This window comes from Mustela putorius, unplaced genomic scaffold, assembly GCF_011764305.1.
Source record: "Mustela putorius furo isolate JIRA1106 unplaced genomic scaffold, ASM1176430v1.1 tig00537227_pilon_pilon_pilon, whole genome shotgun sequence".
In the NCBI taxonomy this organism is placed as follows: Eukaryota; Metazoa; Chordata; class Mammalia; order Carnivora; family Mustelidae; genus Mustela; species Mustela putorius.
Window position 1 is genome coordinate 33,740,976 of NW_025422368.1, and position 25,826 is coordinate 33,766,801.

At 36.0% G+C, this 25,826-nt stretch overlaps 2 protein-coding genes across 7 annotated transcripts in view; one reads left to right on the top strand and one right to left on the bottom strand.

Annotated features, from left to right (window-relative positions):
* Positions 1-1,983, top strand: part of PLBD1 (phospholipase B domain containing 1) — a 51,862-nt gene extending 49,879 nt beyond the window's left edge. For both annotated transcript variants that reach the window (XM_045072897.1, XM_045072898.1), the window contains exon 11: positions 1,684-1,983. In XM_045072897.1, coding sequence (XP_044928832.1) covers positions 1,684-1,866 — 183 coding nt within the window. In that variant the 3' untranslated portion in view covers positions 1,867-1,983. The remainder of the gene's footprint in view (positions 1-1,683) is intronic.
* Positions 1,984-2,703: 720 nt separating this feature from the next.
* Positions 2,704-25,826, bottom strand: part of LOC101681817 (activating transcription factor 7 interacting protein) — a 118,289-nt gene continuing 95,166 nt past the window's right edge. For 4 of the 5 annotated variants that reach the window (XM_004755794.3, XM_013057875.2, XM_004755793.3 and 1 more), the window contains exons 10-15: positions 18,882-18,946; positions 17,122-17,200; positions 16,252-16,407; positions 13,829-14,011; positions 11,572-11,684; positions 2,704-7,299 (exon numbers count right to left, since the gene is read on the bottom strand). In XM_004755794.3, coding sequence (XP_004755851.1) covers positions 6,880-7,299; positions 11,572-11,684; positions 13,829-14,011; positions 16,252-16,407; positions 17,122-17,200; positions 18,882-18,946 — 1,016 coding nt within the window. In that variant the 3' untranslated portion in view covers positions 2,704-6,879. Of the gene's footprint in view, positions 7,317-11,571; positions 11,685-13,828; positions 14,012-16,251; positions 16,408-17,121; positions 17,201-18,881; positions 18,947-25,826 lie in introns of all 5 variants that reach the window. The other variant, XM_013057877.2, reaches the window with a different exon arrangement.

Consider the following 25,826-nt stretch of genomic DNA (forward strand, 5'->3'; position numbering starts at 1 on the left):
GATAAGCACTAAAGGGTTTTCACCATGTTAGAATTATTAAGTGCTGTAATGCATCACCTAATATAGATAATAAATAGGTATTACTTGTTTGCAGTGGTGGACTGAAGCCAGCTCGTAAGGGCCGTGAGAACCAGTTGTTAAAATCAGATGTGGACAGCTTGCAATCAGCCGTGGAGGAGTATTTATACTATGCAAATCAGCAAACATTACAAATCAGGGTCTTTTTTTCCCTCTCAGAGATCTGGTCATTAAGAATTTTCCTGCAGACTACTGGATTTAGGGTGTCTGAGGGTATGAGTTAGCCATGTGGTTGGTGGAAAAGAATCATTCTGATACGTCCTTTTGCATTCCTGGTTTGGGCATGTCTCTTTGTTTGCACTTTCAGTCCTAAATTCTGGAAGAAATCAGTTAGAAGTGGAGTTAACTATTAAGAATGCTGATCCCCCTACACATAATTTTTTCTATCAGCCTAATGCCTGAAAAGAAGATGCTTCAGAATAGTCTAGTTCCTACTCAAGCTACTTTTTATCTATATACCAGAGCTCTAGCTTTAATGACCCCCAATATGTTGTGTAAAGTAAAATTCAGTGGATATAGAGAGCCTGACACACATGAAACCCTAATGCTTATTTCTTATTAATGGTGTTTGCAAACATTCAGTAAAGTGTGTAAGAAGTGTTCTAGCCATTCCTGAATACACAGAGAATTACCTCTGCTGCCTTGCCTGAGAGAACCCAAGCCAACCTTCCGTCTGCCAACTTTACTTTCTTCTGGAGAGGGGAATCTGCCAATTTTTCATCAAAAGAATTTGTTTAAGTGTATACTTATCATTTCCCCTAAGTCATTTGGGATATACAGAAAATCAGAAGTTATGAGGTATCTTTTTCTTTTTCCTCTAAGGTTAAGATCTGCTATCCAGTGTTTAGGTGCTTTTGAGAACCACAGACCTTGTTTTTTTGATATTGAGTTTCTTCTACTTTAAAACTCTTGTCACGGGGTACCTGGGTGGCTCAGTCAGTTAAGTATCTGCCTTCTGCCTAGGTTATGATCCCAGGAGTCCCACATCGGGCTCCATGCTCAGTGGAGAGCCTGCTTCTCCCCCTCCCTCTGCCTGCTGCTCTGCCTGCTTGTGCACTCGCTCCCTCTCTCTCTCTCACTCTCTCGTCAAATAAATAAATAAATAAATAAAACTTGATTTCCTAAAAATAAATCTCATTACTGCCCTGATTAATAACAACTTTTGTTGAAGAAGGTATCTAGTCACTACTCCAAGCATTTTCTCTCATTAATCCTCATAACAACTCTTCTATAAAGTATGGTTATTAAAATCCTTTCACAAATGAGAAAATGGAATCCCATAGGGGTTTTTTTAAACAAGCTTTGGAGCTAAAATTCTGAACATGAGCCTTCTGTCTCCCGATCTCACACTTCTGGCTACGTTAATGCACTTCTGCCCAATTCACATCTGAATACCAAATGGTTATGGAAGAGCATGTTGTGGAAGCTTGCAAGATTTTATTTTAAAAGGGAGCTAATACTGTGACTTTGGAAAAAGAGCAGGACCAAAACAAACAAACAAACAAACAAACAAAATGAAAAACAAAAACAACCCCACAAGGAAAAACAGGAATCTAGTTTTTTCCAAATGGTTTTCTAAGATGTCCCTCTCCTCTCTCTTTCCAGGTGGCAGATATCTACCTTGCATCCGAGTACACGGCCTATGCCATTAGTGGTCCCACAGTACAAGGTGGCCTCCCTGTTTTTCACTGGAACCGTTTCAACAAAACTCTCCACCAGGGCATGCCAGAGACCTATGACTTTGATTTTATTACCATGAAACCGATTTTGAAACATGACATAAAATGAAGGAGGGAGTTGAGGGAATAGAAGGGAATAGAAGGTTGCAAATAAGATTCCAAAGGCACTATTTTAGCTATGTTTTTCCGTTCAGAATTAGTCCTAATAAACTATGTTAAATTGAAAGCCTGCCGCTTTCATTTTCTGTTGATTTTGCAGGTTTTTTTTTTTTTTTCTTTTTTTACAACATTCACTACAGGGTGACACACTGTAGAAGAAATACTCTGGAAAACAGGTAATACCTGGCTTTAGCATACAAGTTTATATATATATACAAGATGGTAGCCGAAACTGCTCACCCAGATCCATATTCTCCTTTCATGCCTGGCCACATGTACTACATCTCCCAGGTTCCCCTAGACAGCTGTGCCATGTGATAGGGTTCTTGCCCAAGGAACCTGATAGTAGTATCACTTCCAGACTGGCTCCTAAGAACCTGTCCTCTTCCATGCTTTTTATCCTTCCCCGGGCTGAATATACTTAATGACAAAGCCCTAGGGGATGGTGGAGCTTCAAAGGAACCTCTAATAGAAATGCAGTTAGTGGTTCTTCTGGTCATTAACAAGCTCGGCTAAGTCTTTCTGTGGTACAGAGTAGGCACACAATATTACCTTAATGTGGTCTCCAATCAGTTAAAAACAGCACATCTATCTGGGAGCAACTCTACGTAACAACTTCTCTTTCAAAGCTAGAGAACTGAATGTGGTTTGAGTGTTGTGGTATTGCCAAAATGAGTTAAATAAACCATACTATACAGTATAATGGATGATTCTTAACGAGGTGAGAAACATCCATAAGCAACACAAGGGCTGAGAATAATTAGAATGAATCAGAATACTCAGAATGTTAAAAACCCAGTAGTTTATTTCAAAGTATAAATTTCAGGCTTGCTGGACAAAATCCCACTACAGTTAACACTTATACAGACACCACTCTACTGTACATTTAAAAAAGAAAAAAAACCCCACAAAACCTTCAAAACCTAATAAAAATAGGGCAACTCACTATAGCCCAGTTTATATTAGACATTAGGAAGGTCTTACATTGTCTTATTATTTACACTTTCAACTGCAATAAAGAAAAATCAGGATGCAAGTTTCCTACAAAGGATTTATTTTTGTATTTAATTTTGAAATGGCTGAGAAAATAATGAATCCAGGATCCCAAAAAGGTGTTTGATTGCCCAGTTACCTTATTTACAAACAAAACAAAAACAAAACCCCCCAGCATTTAAGTATGAATGATGGGTACTTAGCTGACTCTACAAATAAAAAAACAAAAACAAGAACAAAAACCTTATGTAGCATGATAAAACTATTTGAAGAAGACAAAACATGTCTTATCATTCCTTCCCATTGGCTGGCTCTAGGGGAATGCATTTTAGGAATTCGATCTAAGTCTGCCACACTAACTAAAACACTTCATGAGGTTGTTCTTTTTGTCCAAAAATTTTAAAAAGTGGGAGAGGGGCATCACTCAGTAAATAGTAAGGGAAGGCAGAATCCTGCATTGATTTTAGATAGAATTATTTCCAACAATCCAATATTGGGGCATGGTTTTTCTGGAAATTAGAATAAAGCAAGTCAATGGCCAACAAAGAAATTAAAATAATGAATAAATCATATGATTCTGAAATAGCCCAAAATGGAAAGTTGGGGAGAACACCTGGAAGGTCTCTGCAGTACTCTAATGTGTTAAAATCACAGTGTATCAAAGTAAGAGAAGAGGATACCACAGGCATTGTTTTGTTAATCTTGTACAGTACTGGCAAATTTGTGCAACAAGATAAATGCATATCATGCAATATTAACATTCACCTTCCTGCATAAATAATTTGGAAAATGTAAGCAAAAGAGCAAATGACAAAAACTAGGTTAACACTTACTCAGTACAGTAAGAGAACTGTATAGTGCAGCCTGCCTGCCTAAGGAATTTTGCAGACAGTTGTACCAAAAATTCTAAAGTTCCTTGCTTACGGTCACATTTCCCAATTAAATCTTTCATTTATTATCCAGCAATGGGGGTGGGGCAAGTGGGAAACACTCTGTGAGGCAAATGGCATCCCAATAAAATGTACTTTTCAAGGAAGAAAGCTGTACTCTTCACTTCTCTTGTGAACATCTACTGTGTAGTACAGTAGTAAACAGTACACAATATTCTGCATATTTTAAAGTGAGTTCAGGGAAACAGGGATATAGTTACCTCAGAAAGTTAACAGTTAACAACAGATGTTGTCTTTGTATTTTATAAATTTACTGGCAAGAACGTAACTTTAAAAACAGACTTACTCACACTTAAAACAGGGTGAAAATTACTCTGATAAAGTGCAAAACAGAGAGTAACAAACATCACCATTATCTTCAAATGCCATATGAACATCCTATATTTTAGGTGGAAATATCAGAAGCTTTCAGGATTTCTAATAAGGCAATACTTACACAGGTAATGTCAGGCTTAAACTGTAGCAAACTTGCATTCCCAAAATGGGATAATCAAACTTATCTGTAATACTTTGTGAAAAGGTACCATGGAGTGTGAACTGCTACAATACAGTCTTGCAATCTCTCTCCCAAAGGAAATAAAGCAAAAGTCAGAGCTCATCAACAAAACCTGTCAAAAATAAATGCCTATAGTTCTAGCACTAGCATTTTTCAGTAAATTCAGTATAGCTGTTGCCTATAAATCCCATGGCATGCTAATTTGAGGAGAGCATATCATAATATACACTTTCCTCAAATAATTACACTCTCTGTACCTTCCTTCCACCATCTGGAATAAAAAGTTTTATTTTGGTGTAGTAAATGTATTTTTAGGGTTACTATTTGAGAACTTACTTTTTTTGTTTGACAGAAGACACAGTATAGACTAAAATGTATTTTCATTCTACTGGGCTTTCTTCACCTGATTATATAATGCTATGAAAGCTTTTAAGAAAAAAAAAAAAAAGGGAAGTTTTTCTAGGCTAGATAAGCAAATTGTCATCACATGACCATAAAACCGGCCAATAAAGAATACTTTTAATTGAACACGGGCTTTCCATTCTGTAGACAGGAATGATCTTGAACACATGATCAGCAACGCAACCACTGTAGACAAAAACATACACACATGCAGATATAGATAGGTGTTCATACACATCTAGAAGATTATCAATGTCTCCCTTTTCAAATTTTCATTGGCATGACACTGACAACTTTTTTTACCATCATTGTTAGTCCTAGAATGAGTAACATCTACGTTACTTGGTTGGCAAATTGGATTCATAAAAACTTCAATTCTCATTGTGGTCTCATTTTCTGAAAGTAAAAGGAAGGTTCTGGAGCACTTACATTTTGGCAATTTGTAGGCTTTCTTCAGCATCAATCAAACTTTACACCTAATGTGACAATATACTGATCAGTGAAGTCTCTAATGAGAGTTTCTTTACAGCATTACTGTAATGCTTCCCATTACAAGCTACCAAAGTTGCAAACCAAGCAGAATTAATAAAAGGGATAGCTCCCTCCTATAATCCCAAGAAAAATTAAAAATGAATTTATTTTCAGAAGGTAGGAATACGAACTCAAATATGGTAAGAGAAGATGACTTGAAAAGCTATTTCACAAACTCCATGAATTTCTTTCAAACTATTCCCAACCATACTCTCATCCCCAAACTTATCCCATCTCTCCTGCCCTGAACTACCCACACCTGAACACCTACCTGATACCAGTAGAGCTGGCACTCATACTGAAAATCCATGATCTAAACGGAAATTGATTAACTCTGAACAGGAACAGAGATGCACAGAAAGGATTACCTAATTGCTACATAAAATAACCCCAAAGGATATACTTGAAATTCTGTCCAAAGTTGACAGAGGGTAAATCAGACAAAACTTGGCACTATCAAAACAAAGTTAAAAGGTTAAGACAAAACAAATTAAAAAAAAAAGGTATGAGAATAGTAAGGAAATAAAACTTTCCCTTTGTTATTGTAGCTCACTGTATTTTGTGAATTTTACTACCTATGAAAGAATACTATACTTTGGGTGATAAAGTGAACAAGCACTGTTTTCCTAATCTTTAACACAGTATGGAACATAAATTCTACAATATGTTTGAAGGACAATTTTCTTTCACAATATGGTATTTCTTCTCTTAGTCCATTTTACACAGTTAATTTAAATAGTGACCAAACATAAAAGCACTTATGTTCTTAGAAGAAAAGAGTGACTCCAATTTTTAGAGTTAAATGTAGTGATCCCACTGGTAAGAATATCCCTAAAGCCTTGGTTTAAAATTGACTTGAAGGAAACGTGCTATATTTAGTAGAACTGAAGGAGAAACGAAGGGCAAAAGGCTGAATGAGAAGATCAACAATGGACAAATGGTCATGTTTATTTTTGTAGTTAATCTTTAAGGCACAAAATAAATGTAAGAGCCAGATTAGGAAACAAGGGCCAATGCAGATCTTTTTCACCTAATTAACAACCAAGAAAAGAAAAAAGATGAACAGATCCTTTCCTGTGTTCAAATTAACCTATTTTAAACTATTTAGCCATTTTGCTTTTTTTTTCTTTCTTTCTTTGGGTTTTGTTCAGATTTAGTTTAAGTCATTTAGCTATGAACCTACAGATAGATGCCTCAGAAGCAAATCATGCCACATACCATACCTCGGATCCCTTGATCTACTTACTTTATACTTGAAGAGAGGTAAATGTGAGAATGGAAATGGGAGATTCCACTGCAGTAAACATATAAATAGGGAAAAACACACATAAACACCCACACATATTCCCCAGCCTTAAAACTAAAGCAAGGTGCACATTTACATTTCAAAACCTTGAAGCTTCAATTGTCCAGGAAAAAGATTCTTGCTTTATGGGCTATTTATTTTACTTCTGATTATAAACAAATGTAGTGTATATACACTTCTGTCCAAGAAATCTTGCACAATGTGGATTTTACAATGGATATCATGCACAAGATTAAAACAAGACCAAAAAGTGGAACTCAGAGGAAGCGATAAAGGCTCCAAGGTTTAACTGCTCTGGGAAGAAGAGATCACATCTGTTGACTGAGGATCACAGAAAGGTCCAAAACGTCCATAAATATCCTTGGCTCGTACTGCAAAGTAGTATTTGCTGCCAGATACAAACTGGGTGAGAGTGCATGCCATGGGCAAGGGAAGTGCCTTTACTTCACCAATCTTTTTCCACTGTGAGGGCACAGTGGCACTGGGTTCCTCATGGTAAGCGTAGAGATGGTAGCTGTCAACAGTGGCACAGCTTCGATCTACCTCCAGGACACTCCAAGACAGTACAATGCCATTTTGACTCTGAACTCGTGCTAACTTCAAGTGTGGCTTCTGAGGCAGAGATGTGCTGGCAGCTTCTGGGGGCAGACGCTGTGGCTGTGGGGCTTCTGGTAAGGGTGCTGGGTGTACAGGGCGTGGGGGCTCCTAACAAAAGAAGAGTCCTATTGATTTAATAATGATCACAGAAAGGACTATTTCTGAAGGCTAGAACTAAAACATCCTGGACATCATTTAGAGAGTTATCCTTTAACATCAAGAATACTAAGAAATACCAAATACTATACCACATTTGGCTAGCTCCACTTGATTTGTGACCAATCATGCTATAAACAATGGTGCTGAGGTGACTCCATATTTTCTACAATTAAAATACTGAACCTTGGGGCACCTGGGTGGCTCAGTGGGTTAAAACCTCTGCCTTCAGCTCAGCTCATGACGCCAGTGTCCTGGGATTGAGCCCCATGTCAGGCTCTCTGCTAGGCGGGGAGCCTGCTTCCCCCAATCTCTCTGCCTGCCTCTCTGCCTACGTGTGATCTCTCTCTCTCTCTCTCAAATAAATTAAAACAAAACAAAAACAAAACTAAAGCTTTCCATGGCAAAGAAAAGCCCCGGCTGATAGAAAATCATTTTGACAGAAACTAAAATCATCATCTATCTCTAACAAAATAATTTATGTTTAATTATCTATGCTATAGCGTCTCATTTTAGAATAATGTTAACATTATCTACTATATGTATGTAATTTGTGTATTTATTTATTTATTTTTAAAACATTTTATTTATTTATTTGACAGAGAGAGAGATCACAAGTAGGCAGAGAGACAGGCAGAGAGAGAGGAGGAAGCAGGTTCTCCATGGAGCAGAGAGCCCGATGTGGGGCTCGATCCCAGGACCCTGGGATCATGACCTGAGCCAAAGGCAAAAGCTTTAACCCACTGAGCCACCCAGGCGCCCCTAATTTGTGTATTTGACTCTACTTTCATTTTTAAGCCATTTTCCACCGAAGGACAGTAGCATATCATAAATAAGCACATTTAATGCTGAATGTATATTATGTTCTTGGGTCAGTCTGCACAAAGAAGGTGACATTTAAGATGAACTATGAAAGGTAAGAGTTAGAAATAAAGAAACAGTGTGTACCCCTTTCTGCCAATAGGTAATGCATGAATAAAGGCATGGGGCTATAGGAAAGTAAGGGGATTTATGGGCAAAAACAAGTATTAACTTTTACTTAGACATAAAGCATATGAATCAGGAAAGAAATTTGGAAAGGTAGGTTAAGGCCATATGATGAAAAAGCATGAATATTAAGTGTGTGAATTCAAAATGACTTGTTTCTAACATTGGACATTATTATCATCATCACTGTATCTAGGTTTTTTGTTTTTGTTTTTGTTTTTTTTTTAAGATTTTATTTATTTATTTGAGAGAGAGAGTACAAGTGGTGGGGCGGAGTACAGAGGGAGAGGGCTCCATCCCAGGACTCCGGGATCATGACCTGAACCAAAGACAGACGCTTAGCCAACTGTGTCACCTAGGCACCCTATATCTAGGTTTTAATAAAGATTACAGTGATGGTAATTTTTTTTCTAAAAAAATTCAAGTGTGAGCCAGGAAAAAGGGATATGGAATGATCTTTTTTTTTTCCAAGTGAAATGTTTCGTTTGCTCACTGACTTTAGACTGAAAAGTTATAAAACAATTAAGATTTCCTTAACTAAATTCATTTAACAAGAACTATGTTTTAATATGCACTTCATAAGATGGGTAATTTATATACATTAAACCGTGAATTCTGTGAAGGTTTGACGCCATCTTTTTAATCTCCGTTCCCTGTCAAAGCTTAGTAATGTAACGTCAACATAGGACAAACTCAAAAAGGGCATGCTGGGTAACTTCAAGGAATGTAAATGTGCTTGAATTCATATGCCTACTGGAAAACACATTCATATACATATCTGGAAAAAGGTAAAATCCACAGTTAAAAAGCTAAAATGAATATAAAATTAGAAAAAAAAATTACATTTAAATAAAATACTGAAAGCTGAAGAAATAGAAGTGATTTGAATGCTGGTCATTTTACTGTATTTACTCTCTCAACTTATCTTTTTCTTCTTTAAGCGATTTAGTTAGCTAAATAAATAACATTAAATAAACATGTAGCTAGCAAGATCCAAGAGAAGATGGCTGAAGCCATGAATCCAACTGGAAGGAGCACAGAAATTTAAGGAGATTGACAACAGCTTTAACGGCTGTCATATCCCCTCTAATTCTTAAAATTCTAGGATTCTGAATCTGTTCATATCCTGAAACTTAATATTAAGAGAACTGAGTTTTTTCTCATTTTTGCCATTGCAAGGGAGATTTTTATTCAGGTTTTACAAATAAGACAATAGGGATCTGCTTCAAAATAACCCAGTGTCTACATGGGCTATTAGAGTGAGTGGGTGGTATTATATATGAAAAAGATTAGCCATATGCTGATAAGTGATGAGTGATGGGTAAGCAGGAATCATCATAGTATACTCTCTATTTATGTACTTGAAAATTCTCATTTAAAAGCAATTTTTACATTAAAATTTTTTTTAAAGTTCCTCCTGTAAGATACACAGTTTCTTACAAGACAATACACATGAGCTCTTGGTTTGGTTTTTTTTTTTTTTTTTAAAAGCTCTTGATAGGTCATCAAATCTGCAAAAACTATCATATTAGAGATTTTTGCTCTATATTTTTTGAAGGAATATGGAATGAAAGAAATTATTTGTAGCTGTAAACAATAGTAATGGTATATTCACCATATTGGTATTTTTGGTTGTTGTTTTAATATAGTTTTTAAAGATTTTATCTATGTATTTGTCAGAGAGAGAGAGCACAAGCAGAGGAAGTGACAGGCAGAGGGAGAAGGAAAAGCAGGCTCCCTGCTGAGCAGAGAGCCCCATGTGGGGCTTGATCCCAGGACCCTGCAATAATGACCTGAGCTGAAGGAAGATGCTTAACAGACTGAGCTGCCCAGGCACCCCAGGGCTAGGTTTGAAACACTGAAAACACTGCAGGTGCTGGGATCAGACAGCCTACATTAAAGTGGCTCTGACAGTAGCTTGGGTAATGACACTGAGTAGCCTGAGTAACCACTTAACATCTTTGTGACACAGTATCTTCTTCTATCAAAAGGAGAATAATAATCTTCATAGGGTTGTGAGAATTAAATAAAATAATACCTGTACTTAGTAGAGTGCCTGTTAGTGTTCCATTAACATATATATAGCATATGTTATACTATATGGACTATACTAGTCCATATAGTTAGTGCTCCATTAACATTAATTTTTTCATTGTAGTGTGGTAAGAAAAATAGCCGTTAAGAGGATAGATTAGAAAGCTGGAATGTGTGAGTTTTTATGAGGTAAGACCTTGAGCTGGTTATTTTCTGTGTATTAGCTGCCATATTTATAATAAAAAATAAAAAAGGAGAACAAGACCCTAAAGGATTCCTGAGTGAGTACCAAGTCTATTAACAGTGCCACACAGCAAGCACTGAAGAAAAGCTCTCAATTTTATTAGGCATACTTAAAAAGGGACACTTTGCTTGGTGAAAAGTGGTATGAAATCTCAGTTTCTTTCCTTCTCATAAAGCCAGCATTTCCACTTACATGGTACACTATACCAAATACTATTAAAATCATGTCACAGAATAATATGACATTGTTTTGGAGCCTAAATCTAAGGAAAAATCTTTGATTTTCTCAGTCGTCTCTCTCTCTCTCTCTTTTTTTTTTTTAAGATTTATTTATTTATTTATTTGACAGAGAGAGAGAACAAGTAGGCACAGAAGCAGGCAGAGAGAGAGAGGAGGAAGCAGGCTCCCTGCTGAGCAGAGAGCCTGATGTGGGGCTCGATCCCAGGACCCTGAGACCATGACCCGTGCTGAAGGCAGAGGCTTAACGCACTGAGCCACCCAGGCGCCCCTCTCTGTCGTCTCTTAACAAATGAATTCTCAATACCACTGGAGTATTAAAAATAATAAAGTGATGGTAATGTATAAATTAGATCTGCTATAAGGTTTTAAGAAAAAGAATAAAGCTAGAACATGAAAAAAAGTACTTTTTAATACTCAAAAATACTCTTTTTAATGTAATCATAAGTTAAAAATGTTCTATTTTCACTCCACATGCCCTAGCTGTGGACTCTTTTAAACTCTATACACCACCACAAGCAATCTCAGTGATCCCTGAAGACTACCATCCCTAAGAACATTTGTTCATAATGGTAAGATCTATCTTCTTACATAACTTTCTGTTGGAAAAACAGAAGACCTGTCTTTCCTCTTGATACAACTAGGCTGAAGGATAAGCTAACTACAATAATATTTGACAGCTCTACAGTTGAAAAGTTTGAAAATCCAAACATCAACACTTACAGTATGCACTTGTGGTGGTCGGTGATGCACTGTGAGCTGAGGTCCTGTTGATCCCAGGGTTAGTCCATTGTTTACAACATAGGTAGTTGCTTGAGGCACTCGAACAGTGACACCTACAAAAGAAAATTAAGGCATAAAACCAGAATTCTAGGGATACTTGTGTGGCTCAGTCAGTTAAGCATCTGACTCTTGATTTTGGCTGAGGTCATGCTCTCAGGGTTGTGAGATCAAGCCCTGCATCAGGTTCTGCACTAAATACGGAGCATGCTTAAGTTTCTCTCCCTCTGCCCCACCCTCCCCCTCTCTCCCTCTCTAAAACAAACAAACAAACAAACAGACCCTAAATTTCTTTTCTAAATTTGGTAGAACACTGATTAAACACTCGAAGCCAGCAAAGTGATATTTTTAAAATTTGGAAGTAAAAACAAAAACACTCAACCAAATAATAAGCATGAGGAGAAAGAAATTTTCCTTTATACAAGCAACCAAAAAAAAAAAAATGTACTTCCATAAACTCTTTCTCAAGAAGCCCTTGGAGGATGTGTGCCACCAATTATGAGAAAGAAAATCAAGAAAGAGAAAAATATGAGATAAAAGAAACAGTGGAGATCAGCACAGGAGAGAAATAAATGGAATCTCTACCAAGAGGACTATAACCAAAAACCCTAGAACAGTAGAACACAGTGGTTTATCACAGGTAGACATCAAACAGGCCAGAATGGAGCAGTGTAACTAAACGTAGACAAACTGAAGCTATCCTCAAAAATTGCTCTGCTAGGGGCACCAGGTGGCTCAGCTGGTTAAGAGTCTGTCTTCAGCTCAGGTCATCTTCCAGGGTCCTGGGATGGAGCCCCACCGTGGGCTCCCTGATCACTAAGGAGCCTCTTGCCTCTACTCCCCACCTGAATGCCCTCTCTTGGCTATCTGTGTCTCTCTCTCAAATTAAAAAAAAAAAAAAAAAAAAAAAAAAAAAAATCTCTGCTGTCTCATCTTTTCAACTAGAACAAAAATCTCGACAATATGTTATCCTTGGTTTGTGTTAATCAGGTTTCTCACTTTTTCTCCATGCTGCACATAAAGCTGAGGATACTCATTTCACTTAACAGAAAACTATTTTGACATATGTTAGGGCAACAGAAACAGATAATTTAAAGTGCCTGGACCATATTAATGCCATATATTCAGTTCCTGGCCTATACACTGACTACGGTAAGCCCAGTTACTCAGAACTCATTCATGACCCTACTGACTGATTTCCTAGAAAATGCTCCTGTAAACTTGAGAAAAACTAAGTCAAACTGTGAACTAGAGCCTCTGCTTAGTTTATTTTCTCCTCGAAATCATCATCTAATAATCAGTTTTTTTAACCAGCTAGATTTGCCCGTGGTATTAAATTTTGCAAAACGAAGTGTTTTTGGTGATATTTGGTGGCAAAATCATACAGAAAAGCAGAAAGTGAAGACCATGGTTACCTCAAATGAAAAGGGAGAGGGATACAATGAAGGTACACAGTAGGCCTGTAGGATCAGGCCTATATCAGCTCTGCTTCTTAGACTGGTAGAGATTTCATAGGTGGTTCATTTTGTTAGTTTTCTTTAAACTTTACATATGCTTTTAATATAAACTTCTGTTTGATAGATTTTACTACTAAATACAATCTATATAATTATAAATTTAACATATACATATAATTATATATATGTATGTGGGTGCCTAGAAACAATAGGTATCCTTTAACATGTTCCTGTCTTCTATTTCTCAGCCATCTTCCCCACCTTTAAGGCTCTCTCTCTCCTTGGAGGCTATCCTTAATCATTATTTCCATTATCTGGGCTATGGCACAATTAATCATTCCTACGTTAATTAGGCAAGGTATCTCTTAAGAGTGTGTAGACCATTATCAAATACAGCATTGTGATAATACAGGCCATAAATAAAATTAAACTGAAGATGACACATGGAGCACAAATCATATAATACACATGTCCAATTTTTCTGGTTAACTTAGAGAGGAAAAATTAATTAATCTATATTAATTATAAATAACATATCATAATTATATTTATAACTAATAGTATCATATAATTACATGATTATAATTATTGAGTCATTTAAAAATGTATTATAATGATATATAATATTTATATATATATAAGCATTTAGCATTTTTTGCTAAATCTAATGTCAATATAAGCCCACTAAATGCTGAAGGACTACGTCGAACGTGAGGCCATACACAAGAAGAAAAGTCTCTTACTATTTTGGGGATTGACCTGTCGGACAGCAGGAGCTTGCATAACAGTTCCTCGCAGGGGAGCCTGAGCTGGTGGTGCTGGGAGAGTTGTATAAACCACTTGGTGGTTTGCAGGAGTTCTCGGTACAGGGAGTCTTGTGGTCACCTGAGTTACTGGACGATGTGTCACATTCACGGTGGTGGGAGCTAATGAAAAGCAGAAAAACATTAAAATGCAGTTATGTTAACATATTAATAGTAATTAATTTTGCATAAAATCTAACTATAATAAAGAGAGAAATACAACAGTCTCCTTTTGTAATCTTGAAAGATATATAGTCAACCAAAATTAATAGTAATATTTTTATAATACAAACTTCAGAGGAAAAAAGCACCTCAACCATGTCTGGTCCCCTCCCTACTCTTTAGTTTGACTTGATGATAAACATGTGAAGATAAAGACTTGAGAGTATGACCTTAAGGGATTGACTTAAAAGAGCATATTTTTACTCCTTAATGTCTAATTATTCTTAGTAGAGTGGGATTTGGGGTCTTCCAGATCTTCTACTGATGGCATAAATCCAATATATATATAAGCAGGAGTAACTGTATTCTCACAGTTTAAGAAACTGGCAGGTTATTGTAATGGACATTTTCTTCAGGTGAACCAAACCATCTTTTAATTGAAAACAATAAAACATCAATTAAAATATAGAATTCTTCCTTCTCTACTCCAGCATTCCTCCTAATTTTTGTTTCAGAGAACATTCATGCCTTGAGTGATGTTAATATATATTTATCAAAAAAGTCCTAAATGTTCACTGGCAGCATGGAACTACAATAATTATTTTAGAAGTTAACATTTTCTTGTTAATAACTCTGAATTATCATCACATTTTACAAATAACCACATATTAACTATATAATAAATAATAATAAATCTACTTTTATATGGAAAAATAAAACAAACCTGGAAGTAAACATTGGGTATGACAAGGATAAAAAGGTTTCTTTACTAATGGCTTATTTAGTAACATCTTTACTTACTCTTTATATATCTAAACTTTGAGCGTAAGCATTTAGAAAGGGGTAGAATGTACAGAAGGAGGAATGCCTGCCTCTTCATCTCTTTATTACCCCATTTTGTTATCTATCTTGCACATGGTTTGTATAATGATATTTCCTTCTAAATTATCCAAAGTGGTGACTTAAACTTTGATTTCAGTACATACAATTCCAGGTGAACTCAATGTTTTCCTTAATGAGAAAAGTCCACACATAATTTCGAATATAAATCTCTAATGATGGGCTATTTTATTAAAAAACAAACAAACAAACAAACAGGGGCACCTTGGGTGGCTCAGTCAGTTAAGCAACATGTTACCAGGATCCTGGGATCGAGCCCCACATGTGGCTCCCTGCTCAGCGGGGGGCATGCTTCTCTCTCTCCCTCTACGTCTGCTGTTCCCCTTGCCTGTGCTCTCCTGCTCTGTCAAATATATAAATAAAATCTTTAAAAAAAAAAAAAAAAGACAAACTGTCTTGGGGCTCCTGAGTGGCTTAGTCAGTTGAGTATCCAACTCGTGGTTTCAGCTCAGGTCATGATCTCAGGGTTGTGAGACTGAGCTCCCTGTCAGGTTTCACTCTTCACAGTCTGCTTGAGATTCTATCCCCCTCTTCCACCCTCCCCCTGCACTCTTCAGCCCACCTGCATGCTCTCTAATAAATAAATAAATAAAAATCTTAAAAAAAAAAAAAAAAGACAAGGGCGCCTGGGTGGCTTAGTGGGTTAAGCCTCTGCCTTTGGCTCAGACCATGATCTCAGGGTCCTGGGATTGAGCCCACATTGGGCTCTCTGCTCAGCAGGGAGCCTGCTTCTCCCTCTCCACCTGCATCTCTGCCTACTTGTGATCTCTCTCTTTCAAATGAATAAATAAAACCTTAAAAAAAAAAAAGACAAAAGGTCTTGATTGGCTTTCCAACAGAAGACCTAGGCTACATCTTGAAAATAAAGGAATGATAACTTCTTGAGAGGCAGTGTGTAAAATATTAGTATATATCTCCAAAGGTAGTGTCAGGCCAGTTAAAACTAGTTCACATTAAGGATCATTTAAAATTTATTGCTTCATCAGTCAACTGGTCATAGTCAGAATGAACCATTACAGCCGCCCCCCTAAAGAGAAACTATATTCATTTCTGCTGCTTATAGTGGCAGATGACATATATTGTAATTTTTCTTCCTTATAACCGCTCCGTATCAGTCAGTGCTGCTACTTAATTAAGAAGGTCAGCAAATCTAAGTTACACTATGTTCAAGAAGCTGCACTGTCCTCTAAAAAACAGAGAATTATCCTTAATTTTCTACCTAATCTTTCTACTTACTTCCATAGTCATATTTCACCATAAGCAGAACTAAAGGCTTCAACTCAATGATTCAGCAAGTTTACCTGTGGGAAGTAAATGTATGGTTGTCTGAGATGGTCCACTTGTTGGCACCCCAGATGGCTGAAGAGGTGGTGCTGGCTGGATGGGTTGCAATGGTCGAGACACAGGCTGAGAAGAACCCATGGTTGACACAGGGGTATGGTTTAGCTTTTTAGGGTCTATTAATTAAAAGTGAGACATTGTGATTATTATTGATAGGCAAAAACTAGAAATACAGGTTTTACTTTCATTTGCCAATTTTACATTTGCTTGCCATTGAGTCACATTTACCGCTAAGTGAACAATTTATTTCTATTTACCACATTTACATGTTTACCACGTTAAAACATTTACCACATTAAAACATCACATCACAGCCTTAAATAATTCACCATTGATTCTATCACATATTCTAAGTCACATTTATAGAAATAGTTTTACATTGTTTTTCATCATGTCAATCAGAATAATTTCATTTCCTATATCACACGTATCCATTATCTAGAGCAAGGACATTCTCCTAAACATATATATATATTGATGAATTTTTTTATCAGTGACCTTTATCACTGTTTAGGTTCTTTTGTTAGCTAATATAGAGTGTTGCTTATTTACATTATCCAGTTATTAAAATAAGATACACATAGAGTATCTAATCTCAAAGAAGGTATAGGACAGCCTATGAAATAAATGCTTGCATCTCAGAAAAAGCCCTCAAAAATAGGTAACCACTATATGGGATAATATAAAAAAAAACTTTTATTCTAAAATAGATACAAATGCATCAAGCATAATGCTACAGAGATCTGTCTTCACTGGTTACTATACTGGATTAAAAGGAAAAAATGTTATCAAAACATTCCTTGGTACTGGTACAATTACTTATTAAGTACCTTGTGAAGCTCCACTCTCTTCATCATCCATTGTGAGATCAATGACACCACCTGAATCACTGCCTGTGGCTTTTCCACTCTGAAAAACAAAACTTCTGCATTTTGCAAAGGAAACTCTGGCAGATGTAAGGGGAAAATGAAATAATACTAAGGGGCAACAAGGATAATGAATAGCCTGGTTCAATCTGGAACACTAAATGGCTTTCCTTGAAAAAAATAGTCTGTCAGACAAATGACCCCAAATACTCATGAGCTATACATCTGTCATCCAGAAAAGAATTTTGAAAGATTTTCACAAGAAATTTTAGAGGTTGTTTTTTTTATTTGCTTATTGCACAGAGCTAAGTACTTTCACTGTTAAGTGATTAAACATAAACACCATTTTCCAGCATTTAAAATATTGATCAATGCTATACCAAATTATCAGTATTAATTCACCAAAGCACCAAAGGCAACTTCAAAGCTAGAACTGGGTTATATAAAATAATCTTCTCCCCTAACAAAAGGTATGCTATAATAAGATATGGTGTATGCTACACTATTAACTGACATCCAACCTAATCAACCCATTGTCCCAAATCATTAGAAATGTAATTTAAAATTCTACATAATAGCAACAAAAAAGGAAGTAGTACAATACAGACCTAAATAGCCAGTATCTTTAAGTCAAAAAGACTGAGGGCATCTTTTAGTTCTAGCTCATATTAGCAATGTGAATTTATATTAAAAGATAACATCCTCAATTCCCAAACTCTGGATATGGGGTCTGTTATAAGGATGAATCCAATATGCATACAAAGAGCTTAACACCAGGTATAACATATACTGTGTAATGTTAATCGTAATTACTTTATAACATATTATACTGAAATCAGCTCCAAATGATTAAGGTTTTCAGCTACAAAATTCAAATTTTATGTAATTCAAGAAAATAATTCCTTGATATTAAAAAATTCAGGTCCAATCCAAAGATAATGATGTAATTCTAAATCTTACAATTATGAATCTCTCTATGATAATGACTTCATTGGAAATGATTTAACACACACAAAAACCTACAATCCAAAAATTAAAGTTCTTAACAAATTCTTTTTTTTTTTTTAAGATTTTATTTATTTATTTGACAGACAGAGATCACAAGTAGGCAGAGAGGCAGGCAGAGAGAGGGGAGAGGGGAAGCAAGCTCCCTGCTGAGCAGAGAGCCCGATGAGGGACTCCATCCCAGGACTTGAGATCATGACCTGAGCCAAAGGCAAAGGCTTAACCCACTGAGCCACCCAGGAGTCCTCTTAACAAATTCTTAAAGCATGTAAAAGAATCCACTTACTGCAACGTATTTATAAGGTCCAATTTTCAAAATTTACTAAAATTTAAATTTATCAAAAATTATTAGACAAATATGCAAAGCCCAGTAAAGCAGAATCCAAAAAAAATGTCAAAAGAAAATGACTCCCAAGTGGAACCAAATGTTGAATTCAGCAAAGTCTTCAAAACAGCTTTTAAGAATACATTTAAAGAAATAAAGGAAAATATAATAATAACAAATGTATAAGAAATCTCAAAAGTAGAAACTGAAAAACAAAAATTGAAATTCTAGGTCTGAGAAGTACGATTACTAAATTAGAATAATTTTCATTGTATTAAAGAATATTGGAAATCCATTATCCAATACTGGAAAATCCATTTTCCAATATTGGAAATCCATTATCCTGTGAGCTGTAATTACAATTTTACTTTGAAATAGAAGGAAGAAATCTCACCTGTGATGTGCTATCAGCTGCTTTCTTATTAACAGAAGTATCTATTGTTTTGTTTGTCTGGTTTTCTGAGGAATCAAAAAAATAAAAGTCATTTTTAAAAAGCACCTACACAAGGTGAAAGGTTTGATTGTCTTATATACAACAACTAATGTAATTTTCTCCAATTATTTTCTTCTATTAACATGTCACATATGTAAATGAACTCTCTCACAGACCATTTCTACAGTAACTTTCAGAAGGGAAATTCACAATACAGAGAAAAAACTTCCATGTACCCAATGCCCAAAATATTTAACTCTATCTTAAAGAATATCTTCAAAGAAATAATTTAGGATGTGCATAACTTCAATATCCCAACATATGTAAATGGCTAAAATCTAATTGCTCCATACTATATGCCTTTGGAGAAAAAAATGTAACTTTTCCTCTTTGGTAATTTCCTCTTTGGTGAATTTCCAATGCTGAAACATCCTATCCTTGCTTTCTGTAGATAATAATGTTCTTGGTCAAAATATGGCATTTCTTTCATTCCAAATCTCCAGAACACATATAGAGTAAACCATTAAAAAAAAAAAAAAAAAAAAAAAAAAAGCAGAGGCTTTAACCCATTGAGCCACCCAGGCGCCCCCTAACTCTACCTTTTATCTCCCCCAAACCCTTTTCCTGGCTGTAGCCAGTGTTCATGGCTGTCACTCTCCCCTGCAAAAATGCTTTCATCCCACTGCCTACCATCTTTCCATTTATTATCACATACCTTTTCTAGATCTCCCACATCCTCTCACAGAAACCTCATTATCTTAACATTAACCACATTTATAATTAATTACTTATTTAATGGCAACGTCCCCTATTTGATTGCAAGCTTGGTGAGAATGTGGACTATATGTACATTTCTGTGTGTCTCCAAAATTTTAGACCAATTATGGGTATTTAATATTTCATGAGTGAATGAAATTTCCCAAATTTTTATTTGAAATTCTAGTTTGTTAACATACAGTGAAATATTGGTTGGAGGAACAAAATTTAGTGATTCATCACTTACAGGTAACACCCAGTTCTTATCCTAACAACTGACCTTCCCTAATACCCATCACCCATTTAACCCCTACCTACAACCGTCTCTTATGGCTTATTTCCCTTGCTCTTTTGTTCCCTCTTTCCCATATGTTCATCTGTTTCATTTCCTAAATTCCACATGAGTGAAATCATATGGTATTTGTCTTTCTCTGTCCTGTTTCACTTAGCATCATACACTCTAGCACCCTTCACATCATTGCAAGTGGCAAGATTTCATCTTTTTGATGGGCGAGTAATATTCTGTTGTGTGTGAGAGAGAGTGTGTGTGTGTGTATAATACCTCTTCTTTATCCATTCATCACTTGGATATTTGGGCTTTTTCCATAATTTGGCTATTGCTGATAATGCTGCATAAACACTGGGGTACATATGCCCCTTTCAATCTGTTTTTGTTTTTTGTTTGTTTTTTTAAAATCATTTGGGTGAATATCTAGCAGTGCAATTGCTGGATTGCAGGGCGGTTCTATTTTTACCCTTTTGAGAAACCTCCATACTGTTTTTCAGAGTGGCTTCACTAGTTTGCATTCCCACCAACAGTGCAAAAGGATTTCCCTTTCTCTGCATCTTCACCAGCATCTGTTTTTTCCTGAGTGTTAATTTTAGCCATTCTGCCTGGTGTGAGGTGGTGTATCACTGTGGTTTTGATTTGTATCTCCCTGATGATGGATAATGCTAAGCACTTTTGCATATGCCTATTGGCCATCTGTATATGTTTTGGGAGAAAATACCTATTCATGTCTTCTGCCCATTTCTTAATTGGATTATTTGGTTTTTGGATATTGAGTTTATAAGTTATTTATAGATTTTGGATAATAACACTTCATCAGATATGTCATGTGTCAACGTCATATGTCAGTATCTTCTCCCATGCCATAGGCTGCCTTTTAGTTTTGTTGGTTATATCCTTTGCTGAGCAGAAGCTTTTTATCTTGATCAAGTCCCAATAGTTCATTTCTGCTTGTTTCCCTTGCCACTAGCAACATGTCTAGTAAGAAGTTGCTATGCCCCAGGTTAAAAACGGTTTCTGCCTGTGCTCTCCTGTAGGATTTTGTAGGTTTCCTGTCTCACACTGTGGTCTTTCATCCATTTTGAATTTATTTTTCTGTATGGTGAAAGTGGTCCAGTTTCATTCTTCTGCATGTGGCTGGCTGTCCAATTTTCCTGGCATCATTTATTGAAGAGACTATCTTTTTTCCTTTGGATATGTTCTTGCCTTGTTGAAAATTAGTTGGCCATACAGTTTTGAGTCCATTTCGGGATTCTCTATTCTGTTCCACTCATCTAAGTGTCTATTTTTGTGCCAGTACCATACTGTCTTGATGATTACAGCTTTGTAATACAGCTTGAAAACTGGAATTGTGAGGGCTGCAGCTTTGGTTTTCTTTTTCAGGATGACTTTTGGCTATTCAATGTCTTTTGTAGTTCCACACGAATTTTAGTATTGTTTGTTCTAGCTTTGTGAAAATGCTGATGGTAATTTGGTAGGGATTGCATTTTTTGTGTAGATTGCTTTGGGCAGAATAGACATTTTCACAATATTTATTCTTCCTATCCATGGGCATGGAATTATTTCCCATTTTGTTGTGTCGTCTTCAATTTCTCTATCATAAGTGTTCTACAGTTTCCAGATTTTTTCCCTCTTTGGTTAGATTTCTTCCTAGGTATCTTATGGTTTTTAGTACAACTATAAATGGGATCAATTCCTTGATTTCCTGCTGCTTCATTTTCGGTGTATAGAAGTGCAACAGATTTCTGTACCTTGATTTTATATCCTGCAACTTTGCTGAACTCACATCTTTGGTGGAATCTTTGGGTTTTCTACATAGTATAATATGTCAGGTGCAAATAGTGGAAGTTTGACTTCTTAATTGCTGATTTGGATGCCTTTTCTTCTTCCTGTCTGATTGCTGAGGTTAAGACTTCCAGTACCATGCTAAATAGTAATAGTCAGGGCGGTCATCCATGTTGTGTTCCTTACCACAGAAGAAAAGCTCTCAGTTTTTCCCCACTGAGAATAATAGCCGTGGGTCTTTCATATATGACCTTTACAACACTGACATATGTTCCATCTATACCTACTTTGTTGAGGGTTTTTATCAAGAATGGATGCTCCATTTTGCAAATACTTTTTCTGCATCTATTGAGGGAATCATATGGTTCTTATCCTTTTTTTTAATTAACATGGTAGATTATGTTGATTGATTTGCAAATACTGAACCAATCCTGAAGCCCATGAATGTCACTTTATCATTGTGAAGAATTCTTTTACAATGTCTGTTGGATTTGATGTGTTGTCCTGTTGAGAATTTTTGCATCCATGTTCATCCATGATATTGGCCTGTAATTCCTCTTTTTAGTGGGGTCTTTGGTTTTGGAATCAAGGTAATGCTGGCCTTGCAGAATGAGTTTAGAAGCTTTCCTTCCATTTGGTACATTTTGGAATGGTTTGAGAAGAAATGGTATTAATTCTTCCTTAAATGTCTGGTAGAATTCCCCTGGAAAGCCATCTGGCCCTGGAATTTCGTTCATTGGAACATTTTTGATTACTGATTCAATTTCTTTGCTGGTTATTGGGTCTGTTCTAATTTTCTATTTCTTCCTGTTTCAGTTTTGGTAGTTTATATGTTTCTAGGAATGTTTCTAGGAATTTCAGATTGCCCAGATTGTTGGCATATAATTTCTCACAATATTCTCTTATAATTGTATTTCTGTAGTGTTGGTTGTAATTGCTCTCTAACCTGTGATTTTATTCGAGTCCTTTCTTTTTTCCTTGTGGTAAGTCTGACTAGGGGTTTATCAATTTTATTAATTCTTTCCAAGAACCAGCTCTTAACTCCTCTGATCTGTTCTACTGGGTTTTTTTTGTTTATTTCTATAGCATTTATTTCTACTTTTATCTTTATTATTTCCTTTCTTCTGTGGCTTTAAGCTTTATTTGCTGTGGGTTTTTTTTTTTTTTTTTCCTAGCTCCTTTAGATGTAAAGTTAGTTTGTGTATTTCAGCCTTTCCTTGTTTCTTGAGGTAGGCCTGTACTGCAATCTAATTCCCTCTTAGGACTGCCTCTGCTGTATTCTAAAGGTTTTGGACTGGAGTATTTTCACTTGCATTTGCATCCATGTATTTCTTTAAATTCTTCTTTAATTTCCTGGTTAACCCATCCATCATTCTTAAAAATGCTCTTTAACCTCCATGTATTTGTGGCCTTTCCAAAATGTTTCTTGTGGTTGAATTCAAATTTCATAATGTTGTGATCTGAAAACATTCATTGTATGATTTCAATCTTTTTGAACTTGTTAAGGGCTGATTTGTGACCCAGTAAATTATCTATTCTGAAGAATGTCCCATGTGCACTCAAAAAGAATGTGTATTCTGGACACCTGGTTGGCTCAATCAGTTAAGCATCTGCCTTCAGCTCAGGTCATGATCCCAGGGTGCTGGGATCAAGTTCTGAGTTGGGCTCCCAGCTCAATAGGGAGTCTGCTTCTCCCCCTGCTTGTGTGCATGCAGCACTGTCTCAAAAAATAAATAAAATCTTTTTTTAAAAAAAAATGTGTATTTTGCTGCTTTAGGCTGAAATGTTCTGAATATATCTGTTAAGTCCATCTGGTCCAGTGTGTCATTCAAAGCCATTGTTTTCTTGTTGATTTTTCTGCTTAAAAGATCTGTCTACTGCTATAAATGGGGTATTAAAGTCCCCTACTACTACTATTGCATTATTATCAATGAGTTTCTTCATGTTCATTATTAACTGATTATATATTTGGATGTTCCCAAGTTGGGGGCACTGTTAGCTCTTCTTGGTGGGCAGACCCCTAAATTATGATACAGTGCCCTTCTTCATTGCTTGTTACTGTCTTTGGTTTCAAATCTAGTTTGATGTAAGTATAACTACTCCAATTTTCTTTTTACATCCATTAACATGACAGATGGTTCTCCATTCTCTCACTTTCAATCTGGAGATGATTTTAGGTCTAAAATGAGTCTCTTGTAGGTAGCATATAGATGTGTCTTGCAGCATATAGATATGTCTTTTTTCTTTTTTTAATCCATTCTGATCCCCCATGTCTTTTGATTGGAGCATTTAGTCTGTTAACACCCAGAGTGACTACTGACAGATATGAATTTAATGCCACTGTGTTACCTCTAAAGTGGGAATTTCTGGGCCTTTCTAGTGCTTTTGCTTTTGGTCTTTTCTGTTCCCCCGACTCAAAGTCCTCTTTAATATTTCTCATAGTGCTTGTTTAGTGGTCACAAACGCATTTAATTTTTGTTTGTCAGGAAATTCTTTATTGCTCCTTCCATTCTGAATGACACCTTGCTGGATAAAGTAGTCTTGGCTGCATATTCTTCCCATTCAGCATGTTGAACATATCATGCCACTCTCTTCTGGCCTGTCAAGTTTCTGTGGACAGATCTGTTGTGAATCTGATCTGTCGTCCCTTGAGGGTTAAGGACTTTTTCCCTTGCTGCTTTCAGGATTCTTTCCTTGTCTGTGTATTTTGTGAATTTGACTATAATATGCCTTGGTGATAGTCAGCTTTTGTTGGATTTAATGGGAGTTCTCTATGTTTCTTGGATTCTGATGTACGTTTCCTTCCTCAGATTTGAGAAGTTTTCAGCTATAATTGGTTCAGATAAGCCTTCTGCCCCCTTTTCTCTTTTCTTCTGGGACGCCTATGATACAAATACTACTATGCTTTAAGGAACTGATGAGTTCCCTAAGTCTACATTTGTGATTCAGTATCTTTCTTTCCTTCTTCTTTTCATGTCACTGTAGTGTGTGTGTGTGTGTGTGTGTGTGTGTGTGATTGTTGGGAAAGCCTGTTACAGTCCTGATCCTGAGAGGAATGGCTTTATTAAGAGAAGGTTAAAAAAAAAAGTAGCTAGATCTTATTTTCCCTAGAGCTAAGGCTTCAAAGCACTCTATGATCAGCAGACTTGGTGCTGTGCGGGGCCTGTGCTGGTATTCTAGGGGAGGGGCCTGCTGCACTGATTCTTTAGGTGAACTTGTATGAATGATTAACTATAATTTAAGCCCTATATCTCCTCACAGCCTCTAGGAGAATTTTTACTTTACTATAAACAGAAAATACTGACTTACTCTGGGAGGACACATGAACTATATAATAAAATATAATAAACTACATGCATTCTAGTTAGATAGCCTATGTTCTCATTAAATCAATAATACCTACATAACTATATGACTTAAAATGTTTTAATTATACAACTAATTGATTTATCATGTTACAAATGTATTAAAGGTTGGGGTTCAACCTTCATATTCAGCCAAAATGTGCCATATGGCATCAGCTTGGGTTTTGGGAAGCCTAAACAGCTAAATGGCTATTTAGAGGTGCCATAAATGATGGCACCTCTAAAATGATGCATGATTAAAGAATACATCATTTCAGATCTCATTCTGATTAACACAATAAAAAAAGCTTATCATTCATATTTATGGTTAATATCCAATAGTTTACTTTCAAACATAAGCACTCTAAATAGAACTTGAAATGACGATCTCCTTAATTTATACAATAAAATACATAAAAATGTGTTAAATACATGTTAAAATATAAAAGTTTAAATATAAATGTATTTATTGCAAAAGTAGAATGATGTACAGATTAGAAATGGTTCTGAAAACTATTAGTTTTACATACAAAAACAAGAACAGTGAAGTAATTAATAAATACAAAACAGACTAACGCTATGCCTAATAGAGTGCATTACCTAGCTAATTTTTGGAAAAAAAATATACCCTTTGTGTCAAAAATGGCCATAAAATTTTAAGAAAACAGAATAATTAAATTATAACTCTGATACCTGTATAAGTGTTTAGGGTATGAGCATTCAAAAACTTAA